Source organism: Sarcophilus harrisii, chromosome 3, assembly GCF_902635505.1.
Source record: "Sarcophilus harrisii chromosome 3, mSarHar1.11, whole genome shotgun sequence".
NCBI lineage: Eukaryota > Metazoa > Chordata > Mammalia > Dasyuromorphia > Dasyuridae > Sarcophilus > Sarcophilus harrisii.
Genome location: NC_045428.1, coordinates 591,107,359 through 591,122,523, shown reverse-complemented (window position 1 = coordinate 591,122,523; position 15,165 = coordinate 591,107,359). Strand labels below are relative to the sequence as shown.

The 15,165-nt window shown below is 59.2% G+C and overlaps 1 protein-coding gene across 1 annotated transcript; it reads left to right on the top strand.

The window, feature by feature from the left end:
• The first annotated feature begins 4,005 nt into the window (after positions 1–4,005).
• On the top strand, positions 4,006–5,005 carry B3GNT8 (UDP-GlcNAc:betaGal beta-1,3-N-acetylglucosaminyltransferase 8). Its single transcript, XM_031961641.1, is given in 4 exon segments — positions 4,006–4,178; positions 4,254–4,469; positions 4,471–4,782; positions 4,784–5,005. Coding segments are annotated over 4 exon segments (888 nt in total). The 5' UTR covers positions 4,006–4,040.
• The last annotated feature ends 10,160 nt before the right edge of the window (positions 5,006–15,165 follow it).

Below are 15,165 nucleotides of genomic sequence, written 5' to 3'. Positions count from 1 at the left end.
TTTCAGTCACCCCCGTGTGGGGGCTCTAGAACGCAGGACATTGCATTTGGAAGTGCAGACTGCTGACTGGCTGGCAGCCTGGGAGACTGAAGGAGACCATGGGACTTTGTCGACTATTCATGGTGATTAATGCGGCTGAGGACCGGGGCGGGTCCGGCCCCAGAAAGCTGGATCCTCTTTTCTTTTGTCTGTTTCTTTGTAGCTTCTCAGAGCTGGCCTTCCCACATGGTCAGGAGGAGGGACCCTGAGCAGCCAGAGTAACTTTGGCTACCGCCCGAACCCCATCTATGACCTGAGCCCCGGCCGTGACCGCCAGCGGGGCCTGATGGCCACCATGGCGTCTCGATTCTCCGACATAGAACATTTACGCGATTTGATCGCCCGTTTCCGGAGCTGGAACCTGTATAGTATGAACAAGTGAGCGCCCGGGGCAGGTTTCTGAGGGCCAGTGAGTCGCTTGATTCTGAGGGTGTCAGAGCTAGAAAAGCCTTTAGGAGCCGAGTCCAGCCCCCTTCCTCTTCAGAGAGGGCGGCGAGCCCAGCCTGGTCACATCGAGGAACCCGTGCGGTGGACCATCAGCCAGAGCCAGCTGAGCCCCCTCCCCGTTTGGGGTGACGGTCCTGCCTCCAACAGGGTCCCAGCCCCGGGCGTTCCCCAGGATCCCATCTTTCCCCAACACCTCTGGACTAGAGGATGGCAGTGGAGCCCCCATTCAGCCGTCTTTGTGCCTCTTTGGGTCACGTGTTAGAGCCTGTGGTAGAGCCAGCTGTCCCCTTTCTTCCCTCTCCCCACTCTGAAGCATCCCCCATCCTCAGCCCAGGGTGTTCGGCACCATCTTGAGAATGCCACAGGCGGACGTGGCGGCTAGCCTTCTCCTGCAAGGGAGGGCCGTCCAGGTAGAGCTGGAGGCAGTCGGGCCGTCCTCTCTGGATGATTGGGGGCAGATTTGGATTTGGGACTCCAGGAGGGTTTGGGGAGGGCTCGGGTTTACAGTGGGGGCCCTGAGCATTTTACAGGCCCGGCTGGGTGGGGGGACCCAGTGCTCAGTTAGCTTCCCCAGGACATCTTCACATTGATGGAGAGGGGTTCAGGATGATGGATCTCATGATTGGCTTCAGTGAGCTAGGGATCTAGGGCCCTTTGGGTCGTAGTGGCAGGGCTGCTGAGCTGGGTTGGGGACAGCATAGCTTTGACCCCTCAGGTTCCAGGGGTCAGGGTGGATCTGCCCAAGGAAGCAAAGGGTTCTTTCAGATTCTCTCTGTCCTGGGCCAGACTGCCCTGGAGGGTGGGATGCCAGTGGCTCGTCATCAACTACTGTGGGCTGCAGAGACCTGGGTGGGGGGGCTGGCGGGCTGGGGAGAGGTTCTGCTTTCAGGGTGGGCTGGCTCGGGGATTGGGAGGGCCACGGCTCAGGGGAGGGAGGCTGGCAGGGTTGGGGCCCTCAGCTGGGCCGGCCCTGGTGGCCCCTCCTCTCCGGTAGTGCTGCCTCCCGGACTGCGGTCTCTGAGACTGTGGCTGCCCCCCCACGTGGATGACTGGTTGCCTGGGGCTGCCTGCCCCTGGAGCTGCCTGCAGGGGCTCTCCTTTCGGCTGGCTGCCCCAGGGTCACCGAGACGGGGCCTGGCCTGCCTCCCACCACCTGGTCAGGCTCGGGGCCCGTCCCCGGGTCTCCCGGCTCCCCCAGGGGCCCCTGGCCTCCGAGGGTCTCAGTGTGGCCATGTCTGCTTCTAGGCTTCCTCCAAGTTACGGCCCTGGACATCTCCAGCCTCCCGCCCGTGTCCAGCAGGGGCAGTCGGATCCTGGGTGGAGGATGCTGCCCGGGGTGTGAAGTTGGGTCAGGGTGGGACTGTGCCCGGTGAGGGCCAGGGTCCTCTCTGAGGGACGGGGGGCCTTGGAGGGCGGCAGCCAGACGCGACAGTAGGGTGGAAGCCAGCCAGAGCTGGTAGGTTGGGGTGGGTGACAGCGGGCATGGGCCAGCGGTTGTGGCAGGTGCGGCAGTGGATTACAGCAGTGGACACGGCAGTTGGGCGGGGGGCAGTGGACATGGCAGTGGGCTGTGGAGGGGCATCCCTGGAGCTCCCACTGCTCAGTTGCCTCATGGTGCTCTGCAGGCCCCCAGGGATCCCCATCTCATGACACTGGACATGCAGGATAGACCCACTGGGACGGAGGGACGCATCAGGGATGTCTCCCCAGGAAGCCCTTTCCTTTGCCCCCCCCCGCCCCATACGTTGTGCCCCAGATGAAGCTTTGGCCCTTTCCTCCCCTGTGTTTCTAACAGCATAGGTGGGGGACCCCCCAGTAGGTCATTTACTTGGCTGTTTTAGGTTACCCTCCTGTAGGTTGTAGTGAGATGACTGATGGGTTAGGGATGGGCGCGCCCCCCTGCCCCAGTATCTGGGATGTGGTGTCAGGTGATCCATTAATTCCCGTCCCCTCCCCAAGGGCTTCATTAGTCTGAGGCAGGGAGGGGGCTGGGCCCCCCCTTTCTTCACATAATAAACATTGTTGGAAACCAGTCTGGAGTCGGAGGCTCCCTGAGGGAGGGGAGGAGGAGGCTCCCGGGGGAGGATGAACAAGAGGAGGATGGCCAGTGGTTGGAGCAGCCGCAGCACCACCTGTTCCCTGGGCCGGATGGGGTGGGGTCGGGTGGGGGGGGCAGCTCGTGGATGGCAGAGTCCAGGCTGGGCCTTCCCCCAGAGCTGGGGACCTCGGGAGGGGGGGCCTCAAGCTGCTGCTGCTTTCTCCCGAGGCGGGGGAAGGGCTGGAGACAACTGGGGAGCCACTTCTCAGGTGCTGCTGTTAAATAAATAAAACATAACAAATGAAGCCCCGTGGGGGGGGCCAGGAGGCAGCGGGAATTGGGGGGCCGGGGGTAGGGCGTGGCCCCCTCCTCCCCGTAGAGAAATGGCTTCCTCTTTCTAGCACCCGGTGGGTACTGAGGAAGCCTTTGTTGATGGTTAATAGATAAGCTGGTCCCAGAGGCCCCAGTGGTGACTAATTAAACACCCAGGTTCACAGGGGCCGGAAGTTCCTGCCCCTGCAGGAGGGAGAAAGAGAGGGGTGGGCTGTGGAGAGGGGGCCCGAGAGGGGCCCCCCCGCCGGCAGAGCCTCCAGGTATCTGATGGGGCTACCTGGTGGGGAGAGGCCCTAGAAGGCAAAGCATGTCAGTTCTCATTTGGGAGCCAGAGCCCAAGAATCTATGGCCCAGCCCCACCCAGGGGTTGTGTGGGGTGAGGGCACCCTCCCTCTGGCCCTGGCTCCCAGCTTCCTTGCTCCCCCTCATCTGCCTTTATCATCCCTCCCACTGACAGGCTCCCCTTCTAAGATATCCTGAGATGCCCCACGTTTCCCTGGGCCATCCCCCTCTCTGTACCCCTTCATCTCTCTGCCTTATCACTCCTCTCCCCCACCATGCCCCCCTCCCTGACCCCCTAGCAACCCTTGTCACCAGACCCATTTGTAGATGCCTAGGACACTTCCCGCTCCCTCCCTCCCTCCAGCCTCCCCGGCTCGGGCTCTCCTGCCCTGGCGCTGTCCAGGCTCTGCCGACCCCTCGGGGCCCCCCATTTCTCGGGCTCCCCATTTTCCAGTCTCCAGGCCCCTCCTGAGCCAGCCCCAGAACAGCCCGAACACGCCCTAGGCAGCTCCCTTCCCCAAATCAGTACCTCTGGTCTCCTCCCCAGCCCCCGCCCTGCTCTAGCCCCTAGAGAGCCTCTCACTCCCCCTCCCCTCCAGACCCCAGCTCAGAGGTGCAGAGGAGGCAGCTACCAGAGGAAACCCGACCACAGAAAACAGGGCTGGCAACCTAGGCCCAAACCCCAGCAAGTAGTGCCAGAGACCAGGATGCCCAGGTCCCACTTGAGGCAGAGGGAGGGAGAGGGCACCTGGGCTTGGGAGGGGAGCACAGGCAGGGGTGAGGGGAGAGAGCAGGAGGGGGGCAGGATCCTGGGCCGGGGCCCCCCTCCCCTCAGGGCTGGAGGGGCAGCCATATTCCTGCCCTTGCAGCTGGGGGGCCCCCCGGCCCCGGGGCCCCGGCCATGCGCTGCTCCAAGTGCCTGCTCTGCCTCCTGGCCCTGCTCACCCTGCTGGCCCTCAAGGTTTACATCGAGTGGAGCTCGGACCCGCTGCAGCCCCAGAGCCCCAGGATGATCCAAACCAGGCCCCAGCAAAGCCCAGCACCCCTTCAAACCCTCCCCTTCCCCGCCAACCTCTCAGACGCCTGGGCCAGCAGGAACCTCCGCCTACACTAGAACCAGCAGCAGCAGCTCTTCCAAGCCCTGCCAGCCAACTCTACGGCAGGAACTGCCACTTGCAGAGAGGAGCAGCCACAGAAGATCCCCAAACTAACCTCCCTACCCAGGCTTACCAGCCTTCCTCCTCTCAGCCTGTGGGGACTACCCCCAGTGAAAGTCAGGCTGGTCCCCAACCTGCCGGGGCCCAGACCCCTGCTGCTGGCCGTGAAGAGTCTTGCCCAGGCAGGTCGGGAAACGCCAGGCCATCCGCGAGACGTGGGGCCGGCCCGAGCGCGGGGTGCGCCTGCTCTTCCTGCTGGGCTCCCCCCAGGGAGAGCCGGGCCCCGACCTGGGCCCGCTGGTGCAGTGGGAGAGCCGGCGCTACCGGGACCTCCTGCTCTGGGACTTTGTGGGCCAACGCCCCTCAACCTTGCCCGCAGCCCCTCAGGATGTGCTGTTCCTGCGCTGGCTGGCCGCCCTGCCCCAGGTGAGCTTCGTGCTGCCTTCCCAGAGCGACAACTTAAATCCTTGTCGAGGAGCCCTGCACTGAACTGCTAAAGGGGAGCTGACCCACTTGGCAGGCCTACTACCTGGGCCACGTCTTGTGGCGACGCCCGTGCAGTCCCCGGGGAGCCCCTACTCGTGCCCAGGTCCTTCTCGCGGGCCCCTACCCAGCCTCACGCCAGCAGCAGCAGCCTCTGTTCTCAGACATTGGCCCCTGGCTGCTCAGGGCGGCCGAGAGGGTGCTGCCCTTCCCCCCATCGGCTTGACGTCTACTCAGCCTCTACTTAGGCGCTAGGCCTAGCCCCAAGAATCACCCAGCTTCCCTCTCCTGTGGCAGACAAGACAAGCAAGGGCCCTCGTCACAGCGCCTAGTGCTGGCCCAGCCCCTTTGACCCCCAGACCACCATTCGCCTCTGAAACTCGCACAGAACCTCCAGGCCCGTTGCACTGAGAGTCCAGGCGGCCTCCATGGGGAGGCGGGGAGGCCCTGGGGAGGCCCTTCAGCAGACAGCCAGTTGGGGAGCAGACCAGGGGAGGGCTCGAGAGCCAGATCGGCTCCATCCTTGAAAGTCCTCCCATAGGGCCCGAGGCACCAGAGCTGCCAGCTTCTATTTATTTAAACCTCCCTCCCCAAACCTGGCTCCTAGTCCGTGCTATTTGTCCCTAGAAGTAGCGCACAAGGCAGGCAACACCACCTACGCCTGTAAGAGAAAAGTACCAACCCCGGAGAAAAACATAATCCCAATCCTCCCAACACAAGGCAAACTTTCTTTAGTAACCTTTCTTAAAACACATAATCTATACCCCCAATCTCCTAGAAAAATCTTGGAAGCACATATGAAAGCAGAATTCCAGTACCTTACATACCCCTTGCAAACTTTATTGATGGCCCAAGCGTAATCCCCTCAAACCAGAAACCTAGCCTAAGTAACCTAACTTTAATTCTGCCCTTTTCTCTTGAAAAGGTCTTCCCTCATTCCCCCACTTCTCTCCCTACCTCCAAACAAAACTTTGGGCACAAACTTGGCAAAGCAAAAAGTCTTCTTTGAAATCCCAACCACCCAGCTTTCCAATCCATCTCTCCCAACCCCACATACATCTAAATTTCTGGTCACAAACATCACCCACCCAGAAACCCAAAACTTCAACAACCTAAACTTTCCCAAAAAGCACAATCATAAACAGAAGTGCTAGTAGCGTCCTAACCTATCCCCCACCCCCTCCCGAGGCAGCCACTGAGAAGAAATTGTACAAAATTCAGAAAGGGCAAGATAAGCATCTACTCCCATCAGTCACTTTCTCTGCAGAAAGAGAGAGAAGGCAGTAGGCAAACCCTCCACACATGCTGGTAACCCCCCAACCTAATTCCCCCCTACTCATTTCCCTACTGCTGTAGTCCCAATACTGCCATACCGTCTGCAAGTAGCGCTCAAAACTTCCCTTTATTTCTAAACTTTAAACACATCTCGTAATACCACATCCCATGAAAATAAGGCAAAAACTTGTACATTCAACCCTCCCTAAAAACTTCCACTCTTCTCACTTCCAAAGAAAAACAAAATAGCAAAGTATGTTTTATCCGTCCCCGTAGAAAGAAAGACAACCCCTCCACAAGCTTCCACCTAAAACGCTTCAAACCTACAATGGCAACACTTCACAAGCACAAACCCCGAGAATACTAGTAATCACGAGAAATCTACCTCCAGCACCCGTAAAACGCTGCCTCCAAACAAAACCTAAGTCCCTACTACATATCTAAACAACCACTAAGCTTCATTTCCAAACCCCAAACTCTAAACCCCCTAAGGCAACAACTAACCTCTAACCCTCCCGCCCAGACAAAAGCTTCAGGCAAACCCAGCAAAACCTACACAGTAATGGCAGTAGAAACAACGCAAAGACGTAAATGCAGCACAACGAACAATCACAAGCCACAAGCAAACTCAACCTAGAAAGGCACAATCCAGAACCTAACGCCATAAAACCCGTCCCAAACTGAAACAGAAACCATAGCAGAAAACACTCCCACCCCCCACCCCAAGTCCCCCACAACTCCTACCTTCTTCAGGAACTACTTCCTCAGAAACCCTTCTCCTACTCTCATCCCACAGCAGCTCAACATGGTAACACCCGAAATAGAAGTAGTCTTGCTATCCCAATATTCACCTATCCCACAGCAATGCAACTATATACATCGCTAGTACTGTAGTACCCAATCTCTCACAGAGAGCAAGCTGGCAGTCAAATCAGAAAGGAAAAGGCAAACACAGGAAAAGCACTAACACACCTGTAAGTCATAGCCTCAACAAGAAAAACTGAATTCGCTTCCGCCATGAGCCTCTCTAGTAGCATTATACACACTCTGCATCGTTACCGTCCACGAATGAACATGATACACATATGAAACACAAAACACACCCTACCGAACAAAACCCCAATCAATACCACCAGGATAGTCCAGAACAGCGAGAAATTCCAACAAGAGAAGAAACTGTAATCCAAAACTGAATAACACCGTACCTGCTTCAAAGTACCTTGGCCAGAAGCAGGAAAGTACCTACCGATACCATCCCAATACACTACTCCAGTAAGTAGAATAAGCGTAACCGTTATTTCAACGAAAAATGATAAAACACTCAAGTAGTAGCTTGGCATAGGCACTCCTTCCCTACTTCTTCCCCTTCCCAAAGTAGCAAATCACAGCCTGGTTAGAAATTTAGCCCTTGCCCGCATAAACTTCTCCGACACTATAGAAAGCGAAGAAACAGTAAAACTTAATCACAAACACGCCTAAGTAGTACCCACCACTCCCTCCCACACTCACCCCTGAAAGTCTACGCATGCCAGAGAGAAGATAGTGACAAAATTCCCTCTCTCTGCAACCCCGTAGTAGGCAGGCATCTAGCGCCTGCCACAAAATCGCTTTCGGTACCGTAACACTAGACACCAAAACAACTGCAGAAGCCTTGTCCTCAACACTCCTAAAGGGAAGGAGGATGATGAGGTCTGGCCCGGCTGGGAGGCCCGGTGGCCCCAAGGGGACTTTCCTGGCCTCCCCACTCCCTCCGAGATGCCATTGGGGTCCACCTGGCCCTGCCCTCCGCCCCTGCCGGTCTGCATCACCAAGCCCAGGCTCCCCGGCAGGCACATACACACTGGGGCTCGATGGGCTCTGGAGGGCCCGTTCCCATGATCGCCTCTGGCTCTGCCCGGCTTTGGTGCAGCAGACCAGCTTACCAGAACTGGCCAGGCAGACACAGAGCGCCCATCACCCAAACCGGAGACTGCCATCGCCCCCGTGCCCCTGCGTGCCCTCCCGCTGTGCCCCAGAACAGCGCCCCTCCCTCCTGTGGTTCTTCCCTGGACCCCATGTGTCTCTCCCACACCCAAGGGCCGGGGCTGGTCTGACCCCCTTTCAGCCCCTAGAGATGAGCTCTGACTCCAACCCGTAATTCTCTCTGAGGTTCCCCTGAAGTGCCGCCTCCTCCCATAGCCTTTTGCCTCTTGCTACTGGCGCTGCCTTGGAAGCAGCAAGTCCTGGGTGTGACCCAAGGCTCTGGGATAGCTCCATGGCTGGAGGTGAGGGCCAAGGTGCCGGCCTGTGCTGGGTGGGGGAGGAAGCTCTGGGCCCCATGAACACCGGGGCCATCTGTCAGGGGCCTGTAGCCTCCCTGGTGGTGCTTAATGCCTGGGGACATCTCAGAGACCCCCTACCCCACCCCAGTGATGGGGGCCCAGGGATAAGTGGAGAGATCAGAACCACCCCCCTTACCCCCAATAGCTCTTCTCCCCAAGGCAAGCTGCAGTTTGGGAAAGAAAAGGAGGGCCTCCCCTGGGGTGGCCGCCGTGCCATGGAAACTCAAGCAACAGAAGCCCAGCAGAGTGGGGCCGGGGCCCCAGTGTAGTAGGGACCAGAGAGAGAGGCCTTGGAGGCGGCTGTGGTCTGGGGAGGGCAGTCTGCCCTGGCTGCCCACCCCCTCCCCCAGTCTGGGCTTCCCTCTCAGACAGAGAATGGTGCTGGGCCTGTGTGGGCTTCCCCTGGCTGCCCTTGCCCATCTGGCACCCTTGGCCAAGGAAGGACCAGGATGGCCCGGTACCAGCTCCAGGGCCAAGGCTGGGCCTGGCTAGGGGGTAGAGGGCGTACCTCTCGGTACCTTAAACACCAAATCTAAATCATCAGCCCAGCAGCTACCACGTGGTACCTTCCTCCCTTGGTGGTCCTTAGCAGGGATCCGGCCCTGCATGGAGGTGGGGAAGAAAAGGGGGCCCCAAGTACTTGGACTCCACAGAGAACCCTCGGGATCCTCCCCCTCTGGCCCTGCTAACCCAATGCTCCCTGATGCTTTCAGCAACGGGCACTGTACTGGCCCCAGGCGCAGGAGCTCACCAGGGGCTGGGCAGGGAACCCCTCCCACCAGGGCTGCCACGAGGCAGGGCAGGGATATCTCATCCCCACCCCACCCCACCTGTGTCCTCAGCCCTGTTCTGACATTCTGTCTGCAGGCCCACCACCTCTAGGACTCGTAGAGATTGATTATAGTGTTGAGAAGGGTCATGCTTTTATACAGCTTGGGACCGTCCTGGGGTGGCCCCTGGAAAAAAAAACAAGGGAGCATGGTGGGCGGCCTAGGCCCCGAGCAGGCAGAAGGGCACAGGGGCGAGTGAAAAGAGCGCCTCACCTGGGGGTCCTATTAGCGTTGATGATCACCCTGGCAGTCCATCACAGCAAATAGATGGGGATGCCAGAAATGACATTGGGTTTAATGAAGTCCAGTTTATCCAAGCTAGAGGCGCAGGGAAGCCTCAAGGCCTCATCCAGGAAGGGAGCTTCCTGCTGCCCGGAGCCACAGGCGGAGGGAAAGTCTCCCAGTGGCAGGATGAGAAACCCCAGGGCAGGGCGTCCCTACCCCCTCAGAAGATCTCCCGGCTGCCAAGTAGGGGCTGGGGTATGTCCCTGCTGATTTCCCTACAGTAGAACACAGTTATGCCCAGATGTGGCAGGAACACCATTCCCAGGGAGCCGCAGGCTGGGCCCTTCCTGGCTGGCAGAACCAGTTGCACAAACGCCCACGGACCTCTGGCTGCCTCCGAGGCTCACACAAGTGGAGGCAAGTGCTAGAGGCCTGGGGCCTGACCGGTCAGTGCTGTGCAGCGGGTACTGGGGGACCACCTGCAGACGGGAGCCGCCGTGGTCGCTGCCCCCGCGAGGGCTGTTCCCTAGACTGGTAGAGAGGCTAGACAGGCAGGGGCAAAGGGACTGGCCCAGGAGCACACGAGTGGCTCTGCGTGTCTGCCCAGCCCAATTTGTTGCCCTGCATCACCAGTCCTGAATTCAGGAAGCAGGTGCAGTCCTGGGAGGGTTAAAGGGGGCTGAAGACTTGGAGCCAATTCAGGAAGATAGAGCCCAGACCTGTTTTTCAATGATGGCAGAGTTTCAGCCACTTGGCCTTCCCTACTAAGGCCGACAGAAGTGCCGAACACAGGCCTAGCATATGGTAGGTGCTTAATAAGAGCGCCTTTCCTTGGCCGTCCTGGGCCCTGAGGGAGACCCCGGCCTCCCTAACTTCGTGCTGCCTCCATCGAGACTGGGGGCCCTTTGCAGACGGCTCCTTTTCACGTTACCTCTGGCGCCCAGCACAATGTAGGCCACTGAAACCAGGGGTCAGGGCCAGGCCCCTCCCGTCCCTGGGGCCTTCCCAGCCTTGCCCGCAGACTGGCTCTCCCAGGGCCCTCAGGCCCTGCGCCACCCCAGGGGCGCAAGTGGCATTTCTAAGCTGTTCTCCGCCCTCATCTTTCTGTCCTCAGGGGTCCATGCTCCCATTTACAGCCGGGGAAGTGGAGGTTCCCGGAGGCTGGTAAGAGAACCCGGCCAGGAGCCAGCAGCTTAGGCAACTCCTGGGCTGCCCTCCCATTCTTGCCCCTTGTGCCCTCTTGGGACGCCCCAGAAGGGCTCCCTCGCCCAGGCTCGGCCGGATCTGATTGGGAAGGGCCCGTGCAGACAGACAGGCCCGCGCTGGGGGCTTGGGCGTCCCCCGGACCGCCTCAGACACAGCCGCCCCCCCACGACCTTGGGGAGGGGGAGGGGCCGGACAGTCCCGGGGGAACAGGATCATAGCCGTCCCTCCCTCCCTCCCGGGGCCGCCGCCTCCCTCCCGCCCCCCGGCTCGACCAATGAGCTTCTGGCCGGGGACAAACAGTGCAGCCAGGAGGCCCCACGTGGAAGCACCAGGGGAGGGGCTGCCCCACACCCTAAAAGCCTGGAGCCGCCCCCTCCCCGGGACTGTCCTTGGGCCCTGCTAAGCGCCCAACCCCCCTCCCAGTCCTGCTTCCGGGTCTCAGAGCGGCCCCTGAGCGGCCGGACGCCCTCTGCCCGCGCCCCGCTCCTTTCTAGAGCTGGGACACAGGTTAGGACGTACAAAGGCCAGAGGAAGGCTCCGGGGCCCGGCAAAAGTCACCGGGGGAGCCCTTCCCCCAATCTCTCCCAGGGGCAGAGGAAGCCGCCACTCCGGGGGGCCTCGGGGCCTTCCCCGCTCCCTCCCCCCCCCCGGGGGCTCCCGAGGGCAGGGGTCGCTCTCCCTCAGCCGGCGCGCCCCTGGGGCCCGCGGCGGGAGCACTCACGGATCCCGCCAATCCGCGAGGTCCGCGCCGGGCTAGAGCCAGCCCCCCTCGCAGGGCCCAAGCTCGCGCCGCCGCCACCGCCATGTAGACAGGAGCCGTTAACCGTCCCGCTTCCCGGCTGCCACCCAGGCTGTCTCCGGGCCGGCAAAGGCAGCCGCCTAATGTCCCCGCCACGGCCCCGTGAGCCAGCACCACCGCCCCCCCTCGCCGCCGGAGCAGCGCGTCGAGGGCAGCCCCAAATCCCGCCACCCCTCAGCCCCGTCGCTCCCTTTAGGCGGCCCCAAGGCAACCTCCCCTTCAGGCGGAAGCGCGGACAGCCTCGAGCGCAGGTAAAGACACCCGCCCTGAGCCGCGCCCGGCAGAATAGGGCCTCAGGCCTTCAGAGGCAGGGCCAGAAAACGCCGGGAGCGCACCGCCCTCTCCCACTGCTCGGACCGGACCGCTCCGGTCCGCAGCGAAGGAGGAAGTTGATCAGCCGACACCCACGTGCACAAACAAACAAAATCCCCGCCCCGCACATGCTCCTCCAGCCCTTCAGGCATGCGCCCCTCGCCCGCCAGGTACTTTTGTACTGGCCAGCCTTCACGTGGAGGGGAGATGGGGCCGGAAGGCTGGGCGGTAGCGCCAGGTGATACGGATCAGGCTCTCAAGCTCCGCTGCAGCCTCCGGCACTTCGCCTGCGAGCAGAATCTGCTCTCCCGGCCCGATGGCTCCGCCTCCTTCCTGCAGGGTAAGGGGCCATTTACTCCTTGCTTCCTTGCCCTTTGTGGGAGGGGGAGGGAATTAGGCAACCGCGTCCCTCGTCGGGGGGCAGAAGCCCCTTCCTCGCGGCGGAGGGCAGGGCCCCAGCCCCCCTCAGGCTTGGCTCAGAGCCCACCTGGGCGAAGGCGGCTCCCCCCGTAAACTTCAGTCCCGGGCGCTAAGGGCTCCTGGTCTTTAGGTTGGGGAGGGGGCGGGGCAGTTTGGGGCCGAGTTTTGTCTAACAAATCACGCGCCTAGAAATTTCCGTGACACAAGGGCGGGCAGAAATGCTGGCGGAGGTGGTGTCCACTGGTGCCGAGCCCCCAACAGGCCTTTCCCCGCCCCTGGCCGCGAGCTCCGCCCCTGGGCAAGAGTCCCGCCCCTGGGCAAGAGTCCCGCCCCTGGCCGCGAGCTCCGCCCCTGGACAAGAGTCCCTCCCCTGGCCGCGAGCTCCGCCCCTGGGCAAGCGTCACGCCCCTGACCGCGAGCTCCGCCCCTGGCCGCGAGCCCCGCCCCTGGCCGCGTGCCCCAAGGCTCCAGAGGGGGCCCCCCCCCCTCCCCGGGAGGAGGCCGGGTAGGGATGGGGTAGCGGTGAGGTCTGAGTTCCAGTCTCGCCCCAGACTTCCCGTCAGTCCGTGGGTGGGATAGCAGTAGCCCTCCTGTAAGGGCATCCCACACTTTGAAAAGGACTCTGGGAATATCTCCAGCCGTTACCTTCGGTTTCCGTTCCCCCCCGACTCTGCCTCCGTTCCGGGTTTTCTTGGCAGGGTGGGCCATTTTTTCCTCCAGCTCATTTGACCGAAGGGGAAACTGAGGCTGACGGGGCAGTGACTTCGCCAGAGTTTCCTACTGGGAAGTGAACTCGGGAGTGTGAGTTGCTCCACCCCCAGGCCTGACACCCCCCACTCCTGCAGCCTTAGCTGCTGCCCGGCAGAACTTACTTAGACGGAGAAGGGGGAGGGGGGGGCGCGGTGAGGAGTTGGGCCGAGGCCCCCGGCTTCCTCCTCAGCCTCATCTCTGCAGGAGACACGTCCGTCCTGGTTGGAGTCTACGGTCCGGCCGAGGTCAAAGTCAGCAAGGAGATCTTCAACAAGGCCACCCTGGAGGTGATTCTGAAGCCCAAGATAGGGCTGCCTGGTGAGCGGGGGGCTGCCGGGAGGGCCTGGGGGGGGGGGGCAAGGGCTGCCTGGGAGGGCGGAACAAGGGGGCTCCGGGAGAAATGGAAGGATTCTGGGCCAGGCACCATGGGCAGGACAGGGGCCGAGTCCTCCCGCCCGCCAGCCCTGCTCTGTAACTGATCCGGAGTGAGCGGAAGTGCTGTGGGTGCATGGGTATCCTGGGTACGTCTGGGTGCGGTGTGTTCTGTACGTGCCAGTGTGTGCGCGCACATGTATGTAGGTATCCTGGGGGGTGTGTGTGTGCATGTGCATGTAGGTGCGTGTGAGCATGTGTACTTGGGTGGGCTGTGGGTGCCTGTATTCTCACGAGAAGGAAGATGACATGTGCCCGGCAGGGGCTCAGGAGGGCGTTTCCATCTGGGAAGTCACAAGAACGGTGGCGATGACAGCCGCATTGACGGCATTTTCACATCTCATTTGGTCCTCCCAACAGCCCTGGGAGGTAGCTGCTCTCACCCCCATTTTGCAGATGAGGAAACTGAGGCAGAGAGCGCTTCAGTGACTCCCACAGCCAGGATTGGAGCTCGGTCTCCCCAGCTCTGGCCCATGAGGCAGAGGCAATTCTCCGAGGCCCTTTCTAACAACAGCAGTAGTGTCGGGGCAGCGGGGTATCCCAGGGGTTAGAGCGCTGGGCCTGGAGTCAGGGAGGCTCATTCTCCAGAGGTTGGATCCAGCCCCAGACACTTCCTGGGGGGGTCTCAACCATCGTTTGCCTTGATCAGGGACCCTCAAACTTCTTAAACAGGGGGCCAGGCCACTGTGCCTCAGACTGTGGCAGGGTCGGACTAGAGCAAAAACAAAACCTTTGTTTTGTGGGCCTTTAAATAAAAAGCTTCACCAACCCTGTGAAAGTAAGAAGGGAATAAACATCCTCACTTTACCACATCGCCCCCATGAACTATGATTTGAGAACCCTAGCCAATCCCACTGAAAAAAATATCCAAAATTAAGCAATAAAAATTTGCTAAAACAACCAGTCAGAAACAATTTCATGGAGCCACGAAAAGTCAAACCTAACCGCAATACTAAATCACAAAGGCACAAGTAAAGTGTTAGAAATCACCCACAAAAGTATTACTCATTAAAATTAATAAAACAACCATTATCTAAATTCAACCTAATTTCCATAGTGTCCCAATCCCCTACGAAACATTTATAAGCAGAAACAACAAAAGCACTAAGCCAAAAGCCAAAACAACCATTCATCTAATTTTACTTTTAATTTAATCCACCACAAATAATATAATTTCCAGCCAGCCAAAACATTTCTCAGCCAAACAAAACCACCACTCAAACCCAAAACACTCACAAGAAAACCACAAAACCCACCAGCCCTCCACTTGGCAAAATTCCCTTCCCATCTTACACTACACATGGCACAACTAAACAAAAGCAAAGCAAAACAAACACAAAAACTCTTAGAAAAACATACAAATTTACAGCACTTCCATTTAAACAATTATTACCCAAAACACAAACAAGCACACACAAAACCCCAAAAACACTCCCAAAAAACACTCCTATTACAAAAAACACCACCACAAAAAGAAACACAAAAGCAAAATGCAAAAAACAAGAAAAATTATCTATATCACCAAAAACAACATCCAACAAAACACCACAAATCACCTCCCAGGCCACTTTCAAAACCACTAACACAACACCCACCCCAGAAAAAACACGTCAAAACAAAAGCAAAAAATGCCAATATAAACCACCATATCAATGTGTAGAAACCATGCCCACACGCAAAACAAAAACAAACACGTAAACCCATCTGTCGCAAAAGCAAACACAAGCAGTAGTAGAAAAACAGCAAAAGCACTAGCTGCAAAAACACAAGAAACCCCACCAAAATGGCAGAAAAAAACCATGAAACACAATCACTT